Raw genomic sequence first — 16,067 nt, 5'->3', positions numbered from 1 at the left:
TCAATAATGCTTGTTCAGAGGAAGAGAAAAAGGAAAAAATCTGCTTATATTTTGAGAAAAATTGTAACAATAGTAAAAATTTGCCCTAATTTTCAATATTTCCACTTGAAAAATCTAAAAAGGGAGTTGTGTATGGTTGTGAAAATGATTTTTCCCAAGCACTACTACTCATCATTTGGCACCTTGCCTTTTGCTTCCTCCCTTCATCCTCCCCTTTCTACGCTGCCCAATGGCAGCCCTGACAGTGCATTCCAAGAGATGACATCCTGGGCAGGAAGCTTCTCAAGCACTTTTTGTGCTTGATGAAGTGCACCACATTTGGCATACATGTCAACCAAGGTAGTGCCAAGCACAACGTTTTCTTTCAACGACCACTTACTAACAATATCATTGTGAATTCTTTTACCCATATTAGCATCTTGTGTAATGCCACATGACATGCGTTTGAAGTGCAATTGTACGTGATTGCATTTGGAGACATGCCCTCTCTCTACATCTGCTAAAAACAACTCTTTCTCTCCTCATCTTGACCCTTTTGGACGTATCCTACAATCAATGCACTCCATGACACAACATTGGATCTAGAGAGGCACCCTTGCTTCACATCCATTGTAAACAATACAGAGAGTATGTGACTGCATCTGGAGAGACATCCTCACTTCACTCTCGATTGAAAACATATCAAAGCTCCTTGGCCCTGGGCATATCCTGCAGTCAATACATTTCAAGAGACGACATATTGGACATGAAGCTCCTCTAGCACTTCTTGTGCAGAGAGTATGTGACTGCATCTGGAGAGACATCCTCACTTCACTCTCGATTGAAAACATATCAAAGCTCCTTGGCCCTGGGCATATCCTGCAGTCAATACATTTCAAGAGACAACATATTGGACATGAAGCTCCTCTAGCACTTCTTGTGCTTCATGAAGTGCACTACGGTTGGCATACATGTCGACCAAGGTAGTGCCAAGCACGACGTCGCATTTGCTGAAAACAACTTCCTCTTCCTGACTTGACCTTGTTGGACATGTCCTGCAATCAATGCACTCCTTGAAACAAACATTGCATCTGTAGGGACACTCTCGCTTTGCATCAGTTGAAATAGGCTAGAGCATATGTGATTACATCTAGAGAGACCCCCTCGCTTTGCATCCACTGAGAAACGTCTAGAGCTCCTTGGTCCCACCCAAGTTTGGCATATCCTGTAATCAATGCATTCCAAGAGACAACATCCTGCACAAGAATCTCCTCAAGCACTTTCTCCGCTTTATGAAATAAACCACATTTGGCATACATGTCGATCAAGGCAGTGCCAAGCATGAAGTTGCATTTGTTGAAAATAGCCTACAGCTTCTTGCTGGACATATCTTGCAATCAATGCACTCCTTGAGACAACATTGCATTTGGAGAGACACCCTCACTTTGCATTAGCTGAAAACAACCCATTGTGCATGCGACTGCATCCAAGAGACACTCTCGCTTTGCATGTGCTAGAAAACGCCCAGAGCTCCTTGGCATATTCTGCAACCAGTGCATTTCAAGAGACGACATCCCAGATAGGAAGCTCATCAAACACTTTTACCGCTTTATGAAGTGAACCACATTTGGCACACATGTCAACCAAGGCAGTACCCTTGCTTCATCCACTGAAAAACGACCAGAGCTCCTTAGCCCTGCCCAAGTTGGGCATATCCCGCAACAATTAGTGCATTTCAACTTTCAAGAGACGACATCTCGGACATGAAGATCCTCAAGCACTTCGTGTGCTTCATGAAGTGCACTACAGGTGGCATACATGTCGACCAAGGCAGTGCTAAACACGACATCACATTCCACTAGAAACAACCTGGAGCTCCTTGGCCCTACCCAAGCTAGGCATATCCTGCAATCAGACGACATCATATTAGGCATACATGTCGACCACATATCCTGCAATCAGACGACACCACATTAAGCATACATGTCGACCAAGGTAGTGCCAAGCACAACCATTGACTAACAATATCAAAATGAATTCTTTTGCCCATATCAACATCTTGTTCACTGCCATATGCCTTCAAGGTGCAAGTGTACTTGATTGCATTTGGAGAGATGCCCTCTCTTTGAATCTGTTGAAAACAGATCTCTGTCTTCCTAACCTGACATTGCTGGACATGTCCTGCAATCAACACACTCCTTGAGATAACATTGCATTTTAAGAGACGCCCTCTCTCTGTATCAGCTAAAAACATTCTAGAGCATATGTGATTGCATCTGGAAGATATCAAGAGCGTAGTCTACCATAAGCTGACAGTCGTAGGTGAGACATTGAGGGAGACGGCCTAGCTACCTATCCTAAAAGCTCGAGTCGCGAGCTGCTCTACCGACCTTTGACTGCTGCTGACTGCTGCTGCTACTAGATGGCCGCTGAGCTTGACGAGGAATTTCAAGTTTGCCTTTATTTTCTTCGGTTAGGGAAAATGTATTTTTCTAGCCTTGAGCTCCACAAATGCCCCTCTCTCTCTTTTTTTAATACTGGCCAGCACGTCTCTCCGTCTATCTGCGCTGTCCCCTTGTGTCACTGAGACTATAGAGAACACCATCAGACGAAGCAAAACACGAGACGTGGCTGAGGAGGGAGCCAAATTTCCTTCCCCTTTTATTAATGCACTCCTTGAGACAACATTGCATCTGGACAGACACCCTTGCGTCGCATTAGCTGAAAGAAGCCCAATGTGTATGTGATTGCTTCCAAGAGAAACCCTCACTTTGAAAAACGCCCAGGGCTTTTGGCTTGCCCAAGTTGGGCATATCCAATCAATGCATTTCAAGAGATGACATCCTGGACATGACGCTTCTCAAGCACTTCGTGTGCTTCACGAAGTACACTACATGAGGCATACATGTTGATCACCAAGCACGATGTCACATTCCACTAGAAACAAATTGGAGCTCCTTGGTCATGCCCAAGTTAAACATATCTTGCAATCAGACGACATTCGTGATGACAGGAAGCTCCTAAAGTACTTTTTGTGATCTATGAAGTGACATTAGGCATACATGTCGACCAAGGTAGTGCCAAGCATAACCACTGACTAAAAATATTAAAATGAATTCTTTTACCCATATCAACATCTTGTGCAATGCCATATGACTTCAAGATGCAAGTGTACTTGATTGCATTTGGAGAGATGCCCTTTCCGTGCATATGTTGAAAGCAGATCTCTCTCTTTCTGACATGACACTGCTGGACATACCCTGCAATCAACACACTCCTTGAGATAACATTGCATTTCAAGAGATGCCCTCTCTTTGCATCAAATGAAAACATTCTAGAGCATATGTGATTGCATCTGGAAGAGAGCAAGAGTGTAGGCTACCATAAGCTGGCAATTGTAGGGGAGACATTCAGGGAGACGGCCTAGCGACCTGTCCTAAAAGCTCGAGTCGAGCTGCTCGATGGCCTCTGACTGCTGCTGCTGCTCGATGGCCTCTGAGCTCAATGGGGAATTTCAAGTTTGCCTTTATTTTCTTCGGTTACGGAAAATGTATTTTCTTAGCTTTGAGCTTGATGGCTGCTTCTCTCTCTCTTTTCTTTTTAACACTCGGCCAAAACGTCTCTTCTATCTGCGCTATCCCCATGTGTCGCCGGGGTTGGAGAAAACACCACCGGGTCCTAGGGAGGCAGGGCATTTGGGAATTCAATTCGATAGGCTATTTGGTAGCGGTTCTAGGCTAGACTCTAGGGCTGTCTGTTGCGCTGGCATTGCCAACGAGGCAGGAGGCGGATTTCCCGGCCATGCTCATATTGGCAGGCATTCCCATCCTCCAGGTGTTTCACAATCATCGCAGATTCGCAGGGACTCTCCTTCTCTTTTCACCTCTTCTGCACAGTAGAGTTTCCTTCACGCGGGTCTAGCTTCTACTTCGACTCTTCAGTTCCCTCTGCATTAACGACGCGATGGACGCGAGCTCATTCTTCTTCCCAGGTATATACTGCACTTCTCGTTTCTGCTTCTGCTACTTCATCATCATCTTTATCTTATCTGCTGCAGCTCCTCTTGTTCTTGTTCTTGTTCCTCTTCTTTTTATTCTTCTTCTTCCTCCGCTGCTGCTGCCGCTTCATGATCTTCTTCATCATCAGCAGCAGACTTCATTTTGCACAACAAGTAATATTCGTTACATTCTGAGTTTTGAGTTTCTTTGTTTGCGCTTGCCTTTGCAGATATTATCATCTTCTTGACTGCACTTACTCAAGGTATTCTCTTTTCTGAAAAAGCCATGATACACACGTATTGTGAACGGACTGAAGAGCAAGTAGTCTTATGATTTGCAGCTGTGCCTCTTCCTAAATTTGAATAGACTTCGAGTGCTCATACCATCAAAGTCTGTTCTTCCATCAAAGGTGTCTACTGACTTCATGTTTTGAGATTATCGTGAACATTTCGCTTGTCTCGGGTGGGTAAAGCCTTTTTTTCAGTTGCTTTACAAGCTTCATACGTTAAGAAGTCTAAATCAACAACAAACAACTAATTTATGGGAAGAGTAGAGTTTGCCTGTGCACAAAGCATCAATTGTGTCTGTTTATGTAGCATTAACCTCCATTTACCATGCCCTGGGTGTCCCCTTCTTTCTTCAGTGAAACTATCCATGTTTATTGAAACTGAACATTTTCACTTCAATCACGCCTCGGGGATACACGCTGGACTGTGAGTTCACCTTCAGTGCCTTTAATTTGCAACTCACTGCTTACATTTTTCAAGGACTTTGTGTGACGTAAATCTCCAAAATTAACACTGAAGTGTTGAGCAAAAGCTTCCGAACTGGGAAAAGTCTCGTTTAGTGTTTGGCGAATGGATGGCCATAACAAAACCTCTAATGATTGCAAGTGCTTTGAAGTTCTATCTCTCTTTTATGAAAAGCCCATGCAAGAATTATACTGACATGAGCTTGAAGAATGATGTTTTGGCTGTCTACCCTGTAGTAGGATATTTTCAAAAGGTTAACTATGTTTATTAGAGTTTTATGCGTAATAAACGTTCAATAGATGCTCATTCAAGTCACTTGAGAATCAGTTTGTTTTACAGAGAATTAACACGTTAGAAATGTTCAATACACGCTCATTCAAGTCATGAGGGAATTAATTTGTTTTACAGCAGTTAACCTGACATAACATACACAAGGGTGGGGATGCCAAAATGCCTATGGAGGAGCAAGTTCTTTCACCTGATTCCCCTCCTTTTCAAATCAGGTGAATTTAGCTTTTCTGGCTTCAGCTAATTTGAACCTACAGCAGTTTGAAATAATTTCGCATAGTTTTTGGTTTCAACTTCAGTTTTTTGCAATCAAGTTATAAGTTCATTCATGCTTCTAGGCATTTTGTGTCAACTGTCCGAGCCCAAGATTTTTCAAGATGCTGGCCATTTTCACACCGAATTTTGAAGAGATGTCTATTAATGGGGATGAAGGTAGAGCTTCCACCCTTAGATTTACCATCAAATGGGTACATTTCTGGCACTTGCGACACCACCACAGAGATTTCGTTTAAGTGCTCTACAAAGGTGGAGTCTTGTGACTTTTCTAATGAAAGTGACCACAGACAGACTGCTTCGATGAAGTTGGCAGAATTATCGAGGATACTGGCAGATTCCAAACATGCGGAATTATGTGGTACTGTTGCAGTCGACTTGGCCAAGAATAATGCTTCTTTCTATGACAAATCATGTCTTTTGTTTTCTCAAAGTCGTGATGGTGCAGTAGCTGTAAATCTACCCACTAAAAGCTTTTGGGATGACAATGTTCTAAGCCTTAGCGCAGGTGATTTAAGTAGTTCTAGCTCTCAGTTGGTGAAGGAAGCTAAAGCTGAAGTTGCAGACTATGTTGGAGTAAACCTGACTGAAAAATCAGGTGGTTTGCATGTCGTGACAGCTGATGTGACTATCAACGAAGAGCCAAACTGTAATGGCTTGTTTCAGGTCACAAAGGAAGAAAGCGTTTGTACTGCCCACACAAACCAGTTGATTGAACCATACGCCGGATTGCCAAGTCAAGGTGTTTCAAGCGAGATCAATCCTTCAACACACCAGGGCAAAGTTCTAGCAGATAGAAGAAGTCCCACAGCGGTTCATAAGCCTGTTCCACAGCTGACTGAGTTCGAAGGACGTACTCGTAATATAGAGAAAAGTAAGCATGCCATTAATCCAGGCTTACTCCGGTCCAATTCAGATGCTTCTATGCCACAAGTCTGTCCGGTTTGCTTAAAATTTTCTTCTGGCTCCAATACTGCTTTGAATGCACACATTGATCACTGTCTAGTTGTTGATGAATCTAGTATAAGGCCATTAAAGAAGCGATTTAAAATAAGGAAATTACGCTCGATGGTAGACATATATGCTACAGCCTCCTCTCGCACATTGGAAGATCTAGAAAGGAGTTCTCATGCTTGGTCGTTACAGAAGAGTTGAAGGCTGAGGCCCTCTGAAACCACTCCTGGCATTCAAGGGGGTCTTCTTCCAACGAATTGTGCTTATGCATCATTGCTCCAAGATGAATATGAATATGGAGTCCCCATTTTAGAATCGTTTCCTTGACAGCCAAAGAGCATTCACATAGGACATTGGAGACAGGACTTTGTTCAAAGCTTGCTGATTCTCTTTTCTTTCTCAAAAACTCAAGAAAGCAAATCAGACTTCCCTATGCAGGCCTGCCTACAAAGAGGTACTATGTTTCTTGCCTACTGAGTCCCATCTTTCAATATAAAGAAAAAAGTTTTACTCGAGTCTCAGATATTAATGGTTACTAGAATATATTCCATATAGTCCTGTTCTTTTATGTATAAAGTACATATAGTCCGGTTCTTTTATGTATAAAGTACATAGTGAAGTGTCCAGAGTTTTTTGATTCTGATGACAGACTAGTAGCTTTTAGATTATCAGGAGTTCAGACTGATTCTTAAGAATCATCTGTGGTAAGTGAGTCTGGTCTTTTATAGGCAGGTGAGCTCAAAACTGATCTTTGGCAATTTTTATATCTCAAACTGAGTAGTTTGGGGCATCAAATCAATAGAGACTTAGGTTTAGAGCTGTATCCATAGTTGTGCGTCACTCTACGTTTTACTAATCTTCGTACCTGCATGCTAAGTAGTGCCTCTCTTGTGTGCCCTTGATCTTCTTCTCATCCTCTGTTTACATACCTGAACTTTTGTCCCAACATTTTATATTGGAGCAGGTAAGTTTCAAGAGCTTATCGCACATTGTCACTAACACCCTTTCAGTTCATCTCCTGCAAATAAGAGAAAATATTAAAAGATCGACTAATATCTTCTTTTGAGGGCTCTATTTGCTTTGTAACTATGCACATGTGATTTTTTGTCCTTTCTGGACAGTTTTTTGCAAGATAAAACACATTTGAGTGTATTTTTACTTGTGAAATATTGCTCAAGGTGGCATTATGGAAAGTATTTTCCTCTATACAAGCAACCAAACTTTAGATATAGTTAAGATAAATATTTTACACCGATGATGGATTCTGTACATGGGCTGCAGAAAGAGAAATTAGAAGGCATGCACGGTTGGCTCAAGGGTTTGTGAAACATTGTGCAATGGATAGTGTGAAACGGCAGACAGCTGAGAGTTTCACTTGCAGGAGTGAAGGCTAGGTAGCCACGAGATGGTCGGGCCGATCAACACTAAAATTTGACTAGTAAAAGGGTGGTTAGGCTTCAGTTAGTGATTTAGGCCCCTCGGCGAGACTTCATAAGTTGGTGGATACTCAAAATTTAAACCAAATGGGCAAATTGGACAGAGCAACGACCAAAGATTACATGGACACAGCTGCTACATCTCGCACCAAAGGTAAGGCGGAAATGGTCTAAAATGGTAAGTACAAGGTGCTCCCCAAAGCAAAGGTAGCCGGAGCAATTTCAGGTTGCAACATGGATGACATCCTTCCAATTGTCGACGTCAACATAAAAGGTAAGAGAGTTGGGAACACCTACATTGATGGAGGTGCACAAATTTTTGTGCAGAGTGAAGCTATGATGCTTTGGCTAGGGCTCGAGGTTGACAGGCCTTCTCCATGCAAGTCAAAGATGGCAAACAACGCAAAAGTAAAGTGTGTAGGTGTGGTAAGTGCTGTGAAGATAAAAGCTTTCAACATTGAGGTAGAAGTAGATGTTTTGTAATGCCTAGTAAGGGGCATGGCTATCCATTAATCTTGCAAAGACGGAAAATTATGCTCGATTGCGAAGGCAAGAGCCTCTTCATAGGACCGGGTTAGCTATCTGCTAATCGCAAGTAAGTACAGGTTGATTTAGAGAGATTTCTTGCAAGAAATCTCGTCCAAATCAAAGGGCAAGGAACGCTACAAGTCGGGAACTCAAGGGCTACCTACAAGTGCGTTCGACACGAAAAACGGAGCCCAAAACAAAGAATTACACCTTACTGTATTTTTTCAGGTTAAGGGTTTGGACCGATTTTGATGCCTAAAGGTCCCAGGAGCTTCAGGGAAGCTAGGGAATTGCCAAACAAGCGGTCTAGTCATTTTATAGACTAAAAACAGAGAATTCAGCGTGTTGTATCCGTCTGTCCCTCTGATCTCTCAGGTCCAGGCAAACAGGGCACTACACCAAGAAGCCCAAGTGGCAGTCATCTATGTCAACCCCACATCTAGAAACTTGGGAGGCTTCTCAGGCTAGTGTCTCTTGAGTCTTGAGTCTTGAGTCTTGACTCTTGAGACTTTCGGACTTTCATTAGGGTAAAGGGGCCAATAAAAAACCACCCCCCTTTAGGAGGATTGCCGGGGCCAGTTTTTTTGTGCACTTTCGGACCCATTGTGAGACACAAATGGGTGAGAGTTGGGGTGGACAAAGTAGCCAACTTGCAATCGTGGCCATTAGATCTTGGGTTCAAGCCTTGTTGGCACAATGGCTCTAAATGCCCCCCCATTCTGGTTTCCTATTTACACCCATTTTTTATACACATAAAAAATGTTGTGCGGGCGTTCTTCGCCTGTATAAATGCAACTTGATTCCAGATTTTTGCTGCTGGTAGAGACGATCTCGATCTTCATTTTGAGCGTCTAAGCACTCGATTCTGTTTAGAGTGCTTTCCGGAGTGTGTGTTTCCTCTTAGGTGGCCTTAAGTTGGCCCCTTTACCCTATCCTTACCTTTTTGTATTGCGGCTTGCCCTCTTTGTAGCCTCTTTGTATGTCACCTTTGATTTTTTGATATTGCGGCTTCCCCCTTTTGTAGTCTCCTTATGGTATATGTCACCTTCGGTTTTTTTGAGTCTTGAGTCTTTAGTCTTGAGACTTTCGGACTTTCATTATTCTTATTTTTTTGTATTGCGGCTTGCCCTCTTTGTAGCCTCTTTATGGTGTATGTCACCTTTGGTCTTTTGGTATTGCGGCTTCCCCCTTTTGTAGTCTCCTTATTTATGGTATGTCACCTTCGGTTTTTTTGTAGTGCCTTGGCGGGCCTTGTTAGCCAAATTTAAGCCAAAACTAAATTTTGCTCAATGTTATGGCTCAATTTTCAAGTCTTAACTTCTACTTTTGCAATTATTTGAGAGCTTTAATCTGTAATTGCATGTGTTATTGTGTATGGGCATTATGTCTATTGTGTATGTACTTCGTTCATCAAAAATTGCTTAAGGAACTTGAAAATTTCCCAAAAATTGAAGATACAGACAAGGAAGTAGAATTCTGATCTATTGGAAATCAGTACCAATTGACAGAACCTTCTCTCGAAGAGAGAGATGCCGCGTATCAATGTATTACGTATTCCGCTGACCCATATGTACCAGCTTAATTGATTCGTAAGAAAGACCAAATAGTGCAAGAGGAAGATGTACGACTCGGATCTATTTCTTGGATGAATTCTGGAGGAACATTTATTATTAATGGGATTGCTAGAGTTTTAGTCAGTCAAATATTGAGGAGTCCTGGTATTTACTACAATCGGGAGTCGGATCAGAGAGTGATTCTCGTGTATACCAGCACCGCAATTTCAGATCAGGGAGGGAGATTTAAGCTAGAGTTGCAGCGCCGCACATCACAATCAAGTCATAATAAGGTTAATGGTCTTCAAATTGTGTTTTTTGTGAATATTAGAGTCAAAGGACTTTAATACTACTTGTAGTCAAATACAACGCTAAAAATTGCATTATTTGGGTGTTTTTTAATGCCTCCCATCTTGTGCCGTTCCTGTTCCTGATCCCTTGCCGTTCCCTTGTTCCGCAGAGAGGTCCGTCGCCCTTCCCGTTCCGCGTTCCGAGTAACTCTGGAGGAGAGCTGTCCCGATACGTCTACACATAGAGAAGGCTAGTTGAGGGCAAAAAACTGCATCCAAAAGCATCAAGGAGGGCCGAGGCACAACGAAACCTACAATTTTTTGATCTTTGCTTGAACTTTTTTTAGTTTGTACATGAGTTTTAGTTATATACAAGTCATGCTTTAAAAAAACTTACTGATGGACACTTACAATAACTTGACAGCTTGCGTTACACTAGCAACTTGTCCTTCATGCACATATGCTTACTAAAGCAAGTTAAAAAGCCCACAAAAAGAAGGCCCACACACACTTTTGACATCAATGATCATGTCTCTATGTACAAATTTACAAAAAACGGGGTGTCCAAAATGCGTGCGACATAGTTTGCAAAACCCCCAATCTGCTAGAGCATTCATGCTTAGCAGTAGCATAAACATTTTATCCACCTGGATAAAAAGGCCTCAAAACACAAACTCCAACTTCAAGAGTACAGCTCAACTATAATAAGTCTCTCAATATAATAGCATGAACCATATGTATCATCCACCCTTTTTTCAAGCATATTTCGTGATGCACAAATGCCACATATGGATTCTCATTTATGGCCAGTGGCCACAGGATGTAAGGAATCCGACAATTGTTTCTCTAACATGCCATAAAATTTAGTAGAAACCATTATATCCTCATGTATAGCCAAATCATTTCCTTTTTCTTTTATAAAGCATCCATCTAATTCAACGACACCATGCTTGATAGGTAAGCTATCCTCCATGCATACCTTAGGCTCCTTAACAAGAGGATCAAGCAGAGTAGCATCAACCATGTTCACATGAGGCATGACAAAAGCATCTCCATCATTTTTAATATCCTCTAAAACCTCAATATGGGCTTCATCAATTAGGGCATCGCTATCCACACCATCATACACATCATGAAGTTCCTCATTGATAGGGTCCTCGTTCCTAATAAAAGTAGCATACCTAGTTGCTTCATCAACCTTTGGGATACATTCACCCAAAGTATATGCTTGAGAACCCTCTTTACATGCATCACCCTCTTTCGCATTATTATCTTCCTTGGTTTTACGTGATCCTCAACTACCTCATCTACAAGAGAGGAATTCACAACAATATTAATATCATAGGCATACTCCTCATTGTAACATATATTAGAAGTATTAGCCATGTGACTTGGACATTTAAAATGCTCATTTCCTTACATTTGAGACTCATTCATGACCATGGTAGCCTTCTTGCTTACATCCACCTTACTAGCATCATCATCTTTCACACGAAGGCGCCATGAAGGTTGACATCGAATCGCTTAAACAACAAAAATGGCATATATTGAGCATTCTTCTCGATCTCATTATGCACATGGCATTCTTCTTTCACATGCTCAAGAGAATGAGGAATATGTAAGTCTTCATTGCATACCTTGTCTATATTTATAAAACACAATTGGTATCCCTATGGGCACCAATTGTGCTGTTTTTCTTGCTAATTTCTATCTTTTTACTTATGAGTTTGATTTTATGGAGTGTCTTGTCCTTGCTAACACTTGCCCAATATTTTTGTACAATTTATGCAATGTAAGACGCTTTGTAGATGATCTTTTTGTCCCTGACGTTCCTTCTTTTCAAGATTTTATGTACTTGAATTCGAGTTCTGTAGGCGGAGGAATTTATCCCAAGGAGTTTTGTGAACTTAATTGTACCACAAATAGTGATTGTTGTGCCTTTTTAGACCTTCATATTTTTCAGACTCCCTTGGGATTAGAAGTAGATATCTATGATAAGCGCCTTGAACCAGAATATGCCAATCTAAAAATCATCCGTATGCCTCACATTTCTCTTTTAGCTAAGTACGGTGTCATTTGCTCTCAACTATTTAGATTTTCTCGTCTTTGTTCTAGTAAATCTACTTTTGTTGTTCAATCTTGCCATCTTATTTCTTTACTAGTTGAAAAAGGATACTCATTCAAAAGAATCATGAAAAAAGTTCGTTCATTTTTACATCGTAGTAAGTTTATTTTTAGTGTTTCTTCCTTTGGAATGTTCAAGATAATCAGTAGTAAATTCAATAGAAGTGGGGAGCTAAAAAGCCCACTTATTGTTTGACTTAGTAACACCTTATGTTGTTGTTTTGATCTTTAGTGCTTCTAGTATTTTCACTATAGCTTGACAATTGCTAGCCTTTATCATGGCTGAGTATGCCCATCACCTCCGGAGGGTGATAGAAATTCAGCTCGTTGGTTTTGTAGAGTACGTTCAAAGCACGAATGCCCTCTATATAAACCTGCACCTACTCTTGGGCACTGACGACGTGAGTAGGGATGTCATAGCTGTTGTCCAAGCTATGCATGATAAAGGTGATAATCTTATTCTTCCTGTTTGGACAAGCAGTGAAGTTGAGATCACATATTGTCAAGTTTGGTTCTTTGCTCTTCGTAGGTTTGTAGTAGTATTCATTTTTCGATTTCGTATTTAGCTTACCTGAGGACTTAAGAATGTGTTCTGTTAGAAGTTGTTGTGTGAAGTTTGATTTCTAGGATTAAGTTTTTAAGATTTCTTATCCTTTTTTTGCTTAAAGTTGAGTACTTGTTTTAAGCCAAGTAAGTTGCGTCAACTTATTTTACACATGCCTTTTCTAAAAACATTTTTAAGTTAATAATGTTTTGTTTTATCTAGTTTTGTTTCGTAGCAAACAAAGTGATTTAGTTTGTTTTTGTTTTTCTTTTCTTTTCTTTGGTCCCTTGCTTTTATAGTTTTGTGAGTGCTTTATTCCCTCTTATAATTCGTGAGTTCAGACTATTTTGAACTTGTATATATATTTATAAAACATAAGATACATTTGGCTTTACATCTTCTTGGAATCCAAGCTACCTCACTCTCTCTAGCTTCCATCTCTTATGCTTTGCAATCCTTACTGCATCCTCAAATGTAAGTGGCCTTTTAAGCTCAACCTTTAACTTCAATCAGCCCTCAAACCTTGCATAAATATACATTTTTTAAGCATAAGAGGAGAAATCTCATGACCCAAAGCAATACACCATCTTCTCCACAAAGTAGTGAACTCCTTGACAAAGGCTTTTACACTTTGGCCATCACCTTGCACAAGCCCTTCAATGGAGGGACATACATCCGTTGGGTCCTCTACCTTCTTAAACCTCTCAAGGAAAGTCTTCTTGACCTCATGATAAGTCATCACTTGTGAAGTTTGAGATGATTTTAACCAAGACTCATGCTCATCATACCATATCCTTGCATACTCTTTCAAGCAAAAGGAAAAATCTTGAGCATAATCGTTGAATCTTCCTTATTTGCAATCAAATAAGCAAACTCCATCTTCTCAATGAATGCATCAACATCCTCACTTACATGACCGTAGAACCTTGGAAACTCTGTCATCATAGCCATCAATTAAAGGTCACTTGAAGAAGATCCTCGGCGGGGGACACCAAAATACTGTTGGGCAGAAGAAAAAGGGGGACACCTCTATAGCTTTATAGCCCAAGAGCATTTAGACTTCAAGCTTAACACCAAAAAGTATATCAAAACAACCCTTAGTAAACCCGAATCAAAAGGGATATATACTCCCTTGAAAATTTACAAGCATACGCCCACCCAAAGGACCATAGCACATAGGAAGAAAACCTTGTCAAAGCACGGATTTACAACACACGCCGACCAATGCATATGAAGACAAGGACATCCCCTTTCACAATTGAACATCACAAACCCACAACTTGAACATCGATTCCACAGTTCATAGATACATGCCCTCTTAATCTGTCTGCACACAATTCGCCATTAGGCTGTCATAGCCATAATACTGTAGAGAACTAGTCGTAATCTGAAGAGCAGTACTCCAATTGGGACACTTCCAAGCTTGAAAAATGAATGGTAAGAAAGTTGAAGATGATCAAAATTGATTCTGCATGCCACAATGTGAAAAATTGACACGAGCAGAGAGTTGTCCTGTTACGTCTACACACTGAGAAGGTTAGTCGAGGGTAAAAAATTGCATCCAAAAGCATCAAGGAGGCACATTTTTTTGATCTTTGGCTGAACTTTTTTTAGTCTGTACATGAGTTTTAGTTATATACAAGTCATGCTTTAAAATACTTACTAACGAGCAATTACAATAACCCGACAGTTGGCGCTACACTAGCGACTTGCCCTGCATGTACTTGTGCTTTCTATAGCAAGCTTACACTTTTGACATCGATCATCATGTCCATATGTACGAATTCACAAAAAATGGGGTGTCCAAAATGCACGCAACAACGTCTGAAGGACAGGCCAAGAAATAGAAGAAGGCTTTTGTGCGCAATTTTTTTGAGGAAAAGAAGGCTTTTATGGTTGAGCATAAATGCTTTATTTTTGAGTAGCCTGCTGGTCACTTTGCTACGGATTATCCAAAGAAGAAAAGGCTAGCTGACTCAGATGACAAAGAGGACAAGAAAGGAAAGAAGCCCAAACCCACGGCCGGTTTCTTGCTAGATATGGTGGGAGATAGGCCAAACTCTGATGCCAATGAGCTATGCAGAGCATGGGGTAAAGGTAGGGATCAAACGATACTTACTTTCTTTGATCGAGGTGCAAAGGTAAACTCTATCTCACGAGAGTTTGCTATGAAGTTGAGCTTTAAAGCTGAAGAGAAAGGGTACATAGCTCAGGCAGGTTTGGCATGTCCTGGCCATTCAGAGTGTGTAACTCCCATCATTGGAAAGGTGCGTCTGCATACTTAATTTTATGTGGATATAGAAGAGCTTTAATATCACGCCTTTGGAAGGGTGCTTATGGCCTGTCTCTTAGCCAATGCCTATATAAGGTCATTGGATCTTGCTTGTGGTGTCGAACACACACCCAAGATCATAGTCTTAACCAATGCCTATGAAAGGTCATTGGGTTTTCCTTGTGGTGCATGCACACAACCAAGATAGAAATCTTAGTTATAATCATTATCTCTATTCATCATAAATTCATACAAAATTTCCAAATGCATATTTCTTTTCTTAGTCATAATCATAATCTCTATTCATCATAAATTCATGCAAAATTTCCAAATGCATATTTCTTTTATTCGATTCGTGATCCTTAGTTTGCCATCGCTCCTTGAGTAGCTAGGATATTGGAGTCCAACACCAACTCTTTGTCCTTGTGCTTCAATTGGATCGTTTGTTCTCTAAATTGGGCATGATACTTACAGAACCGAGGCCTGCCCAGTAGAACATCACATCCTCCCAAATCCATAATGTAGAAGTCAATTGGATCTGATTATGTCTGAACTTGAAGTCAAAGTGATCCAATCAATAGTGTCGAATGTGTAATATCCATTAGCCATTTGTGCTTCAATTTGCGTCCCCTTGGCATTATTCCTCAGTACGTAATCTTGCAGCTAATTTCGAGGAGATAAAATTTTGCATGGAGCCTGAATCAAAGAGAATAAGGGCATCTTGGTTTCTAACCTTCCCCATAGGTATGCATGGTTCACTAGATGTGTTGACGGTAGGAACACCTATCAAATTAGAAATCAATCCAAGTGAGTCGGATTTTTTTGTTCTCTGTGCTTCCATACAAGAGGGATCTGTTAGGTGTAGCGGAATGATTGTTTGCGCTTTGCTCAAGATGAGTGCTCCGAACTGTGCTCAAGGTTCCTTTTAGTTCTTACGGAAGGGAGAGCCTTCCGTTCTTAGTGGAAAATGCTATGATCACGAACAAAATGAGTGGACAATGTGCGTGCAAGTGTATGAGACTGAGAGATTGAGAGAGAAGAGAAATATGACACCAGAGACGTTGTAAAACCCTCCT

At 41.0% G+C, this 16,067-nt stretch overlaps 1 protein-coding gene across 8 annotated transcripts in view; it reads left to right on the top strand.

Moving 5' to 3' along the window:
* The first annotated feature begins 3,607 nt into the window (after positions 1 to 3,607).
* Positions 3,608 to 16,067, top strand: part of LOC147427760 (uncharacterized) — a 109,961-nt gene continuing 97,501 nt past the window's right edge. For 2 of the 8 annotated variants that reach the window (XM_086497454.1, XM_086497455.1), the window contains exons 1-5: positions 3,608 to 3,970; positions 4,207 to 4,239; positions 4,318 to 4,386; positions 5,138 to 5,232; positions 5,356 to 6,698. In XM_086497454.1, coding sequence (XP_086353580.1) covers positions 5,180 to 5,232; positions 5,356 to 6,445 — 1,143 coding nt within the window. In that variant the 5' untranslated portion in view covers positions 3,608 to 3,970; positions 4,207 to 4,239; positions 4,318 to 4,386; positions 5,138 to 5,179 and the 3' untranslated portion in view covers positions 6,446 to 6,698. Of the gene's footprint in view, positions 3,971 to 4,206; positions 4,240 to 4,317; positions 4,440 to 5,137; positions 5,233 to 5,355; positions 6,699 to 16,067 lie in introns of all 8 variants that reach the window. The other 6 variants (XM_086497461.1, XM_086497456.1, XM_086497458.1 and 3 more) reach the window with 6 other exon arrangements.

Source organism: Adiantum capillus-veneris, chromosome 23 (genome assembly GCF_014529385.1).
Source record: "Adiantum capillus-veneris isolate H3 chromosome 23, ASM1452938v2, whole genome shotgun sequence".
Lineage (NCBI taxonomy): Eukaryota > Viridiplantae > Streptophyta > Polypodiopsida > Polypodiales > Pteridaceae > Adiantum > Adiantum capillus-veneris.
Note: the sequence above shows the minus strand (reverse complement) of the source record. Positions and strands in the feature narration are given on the sequence as shown.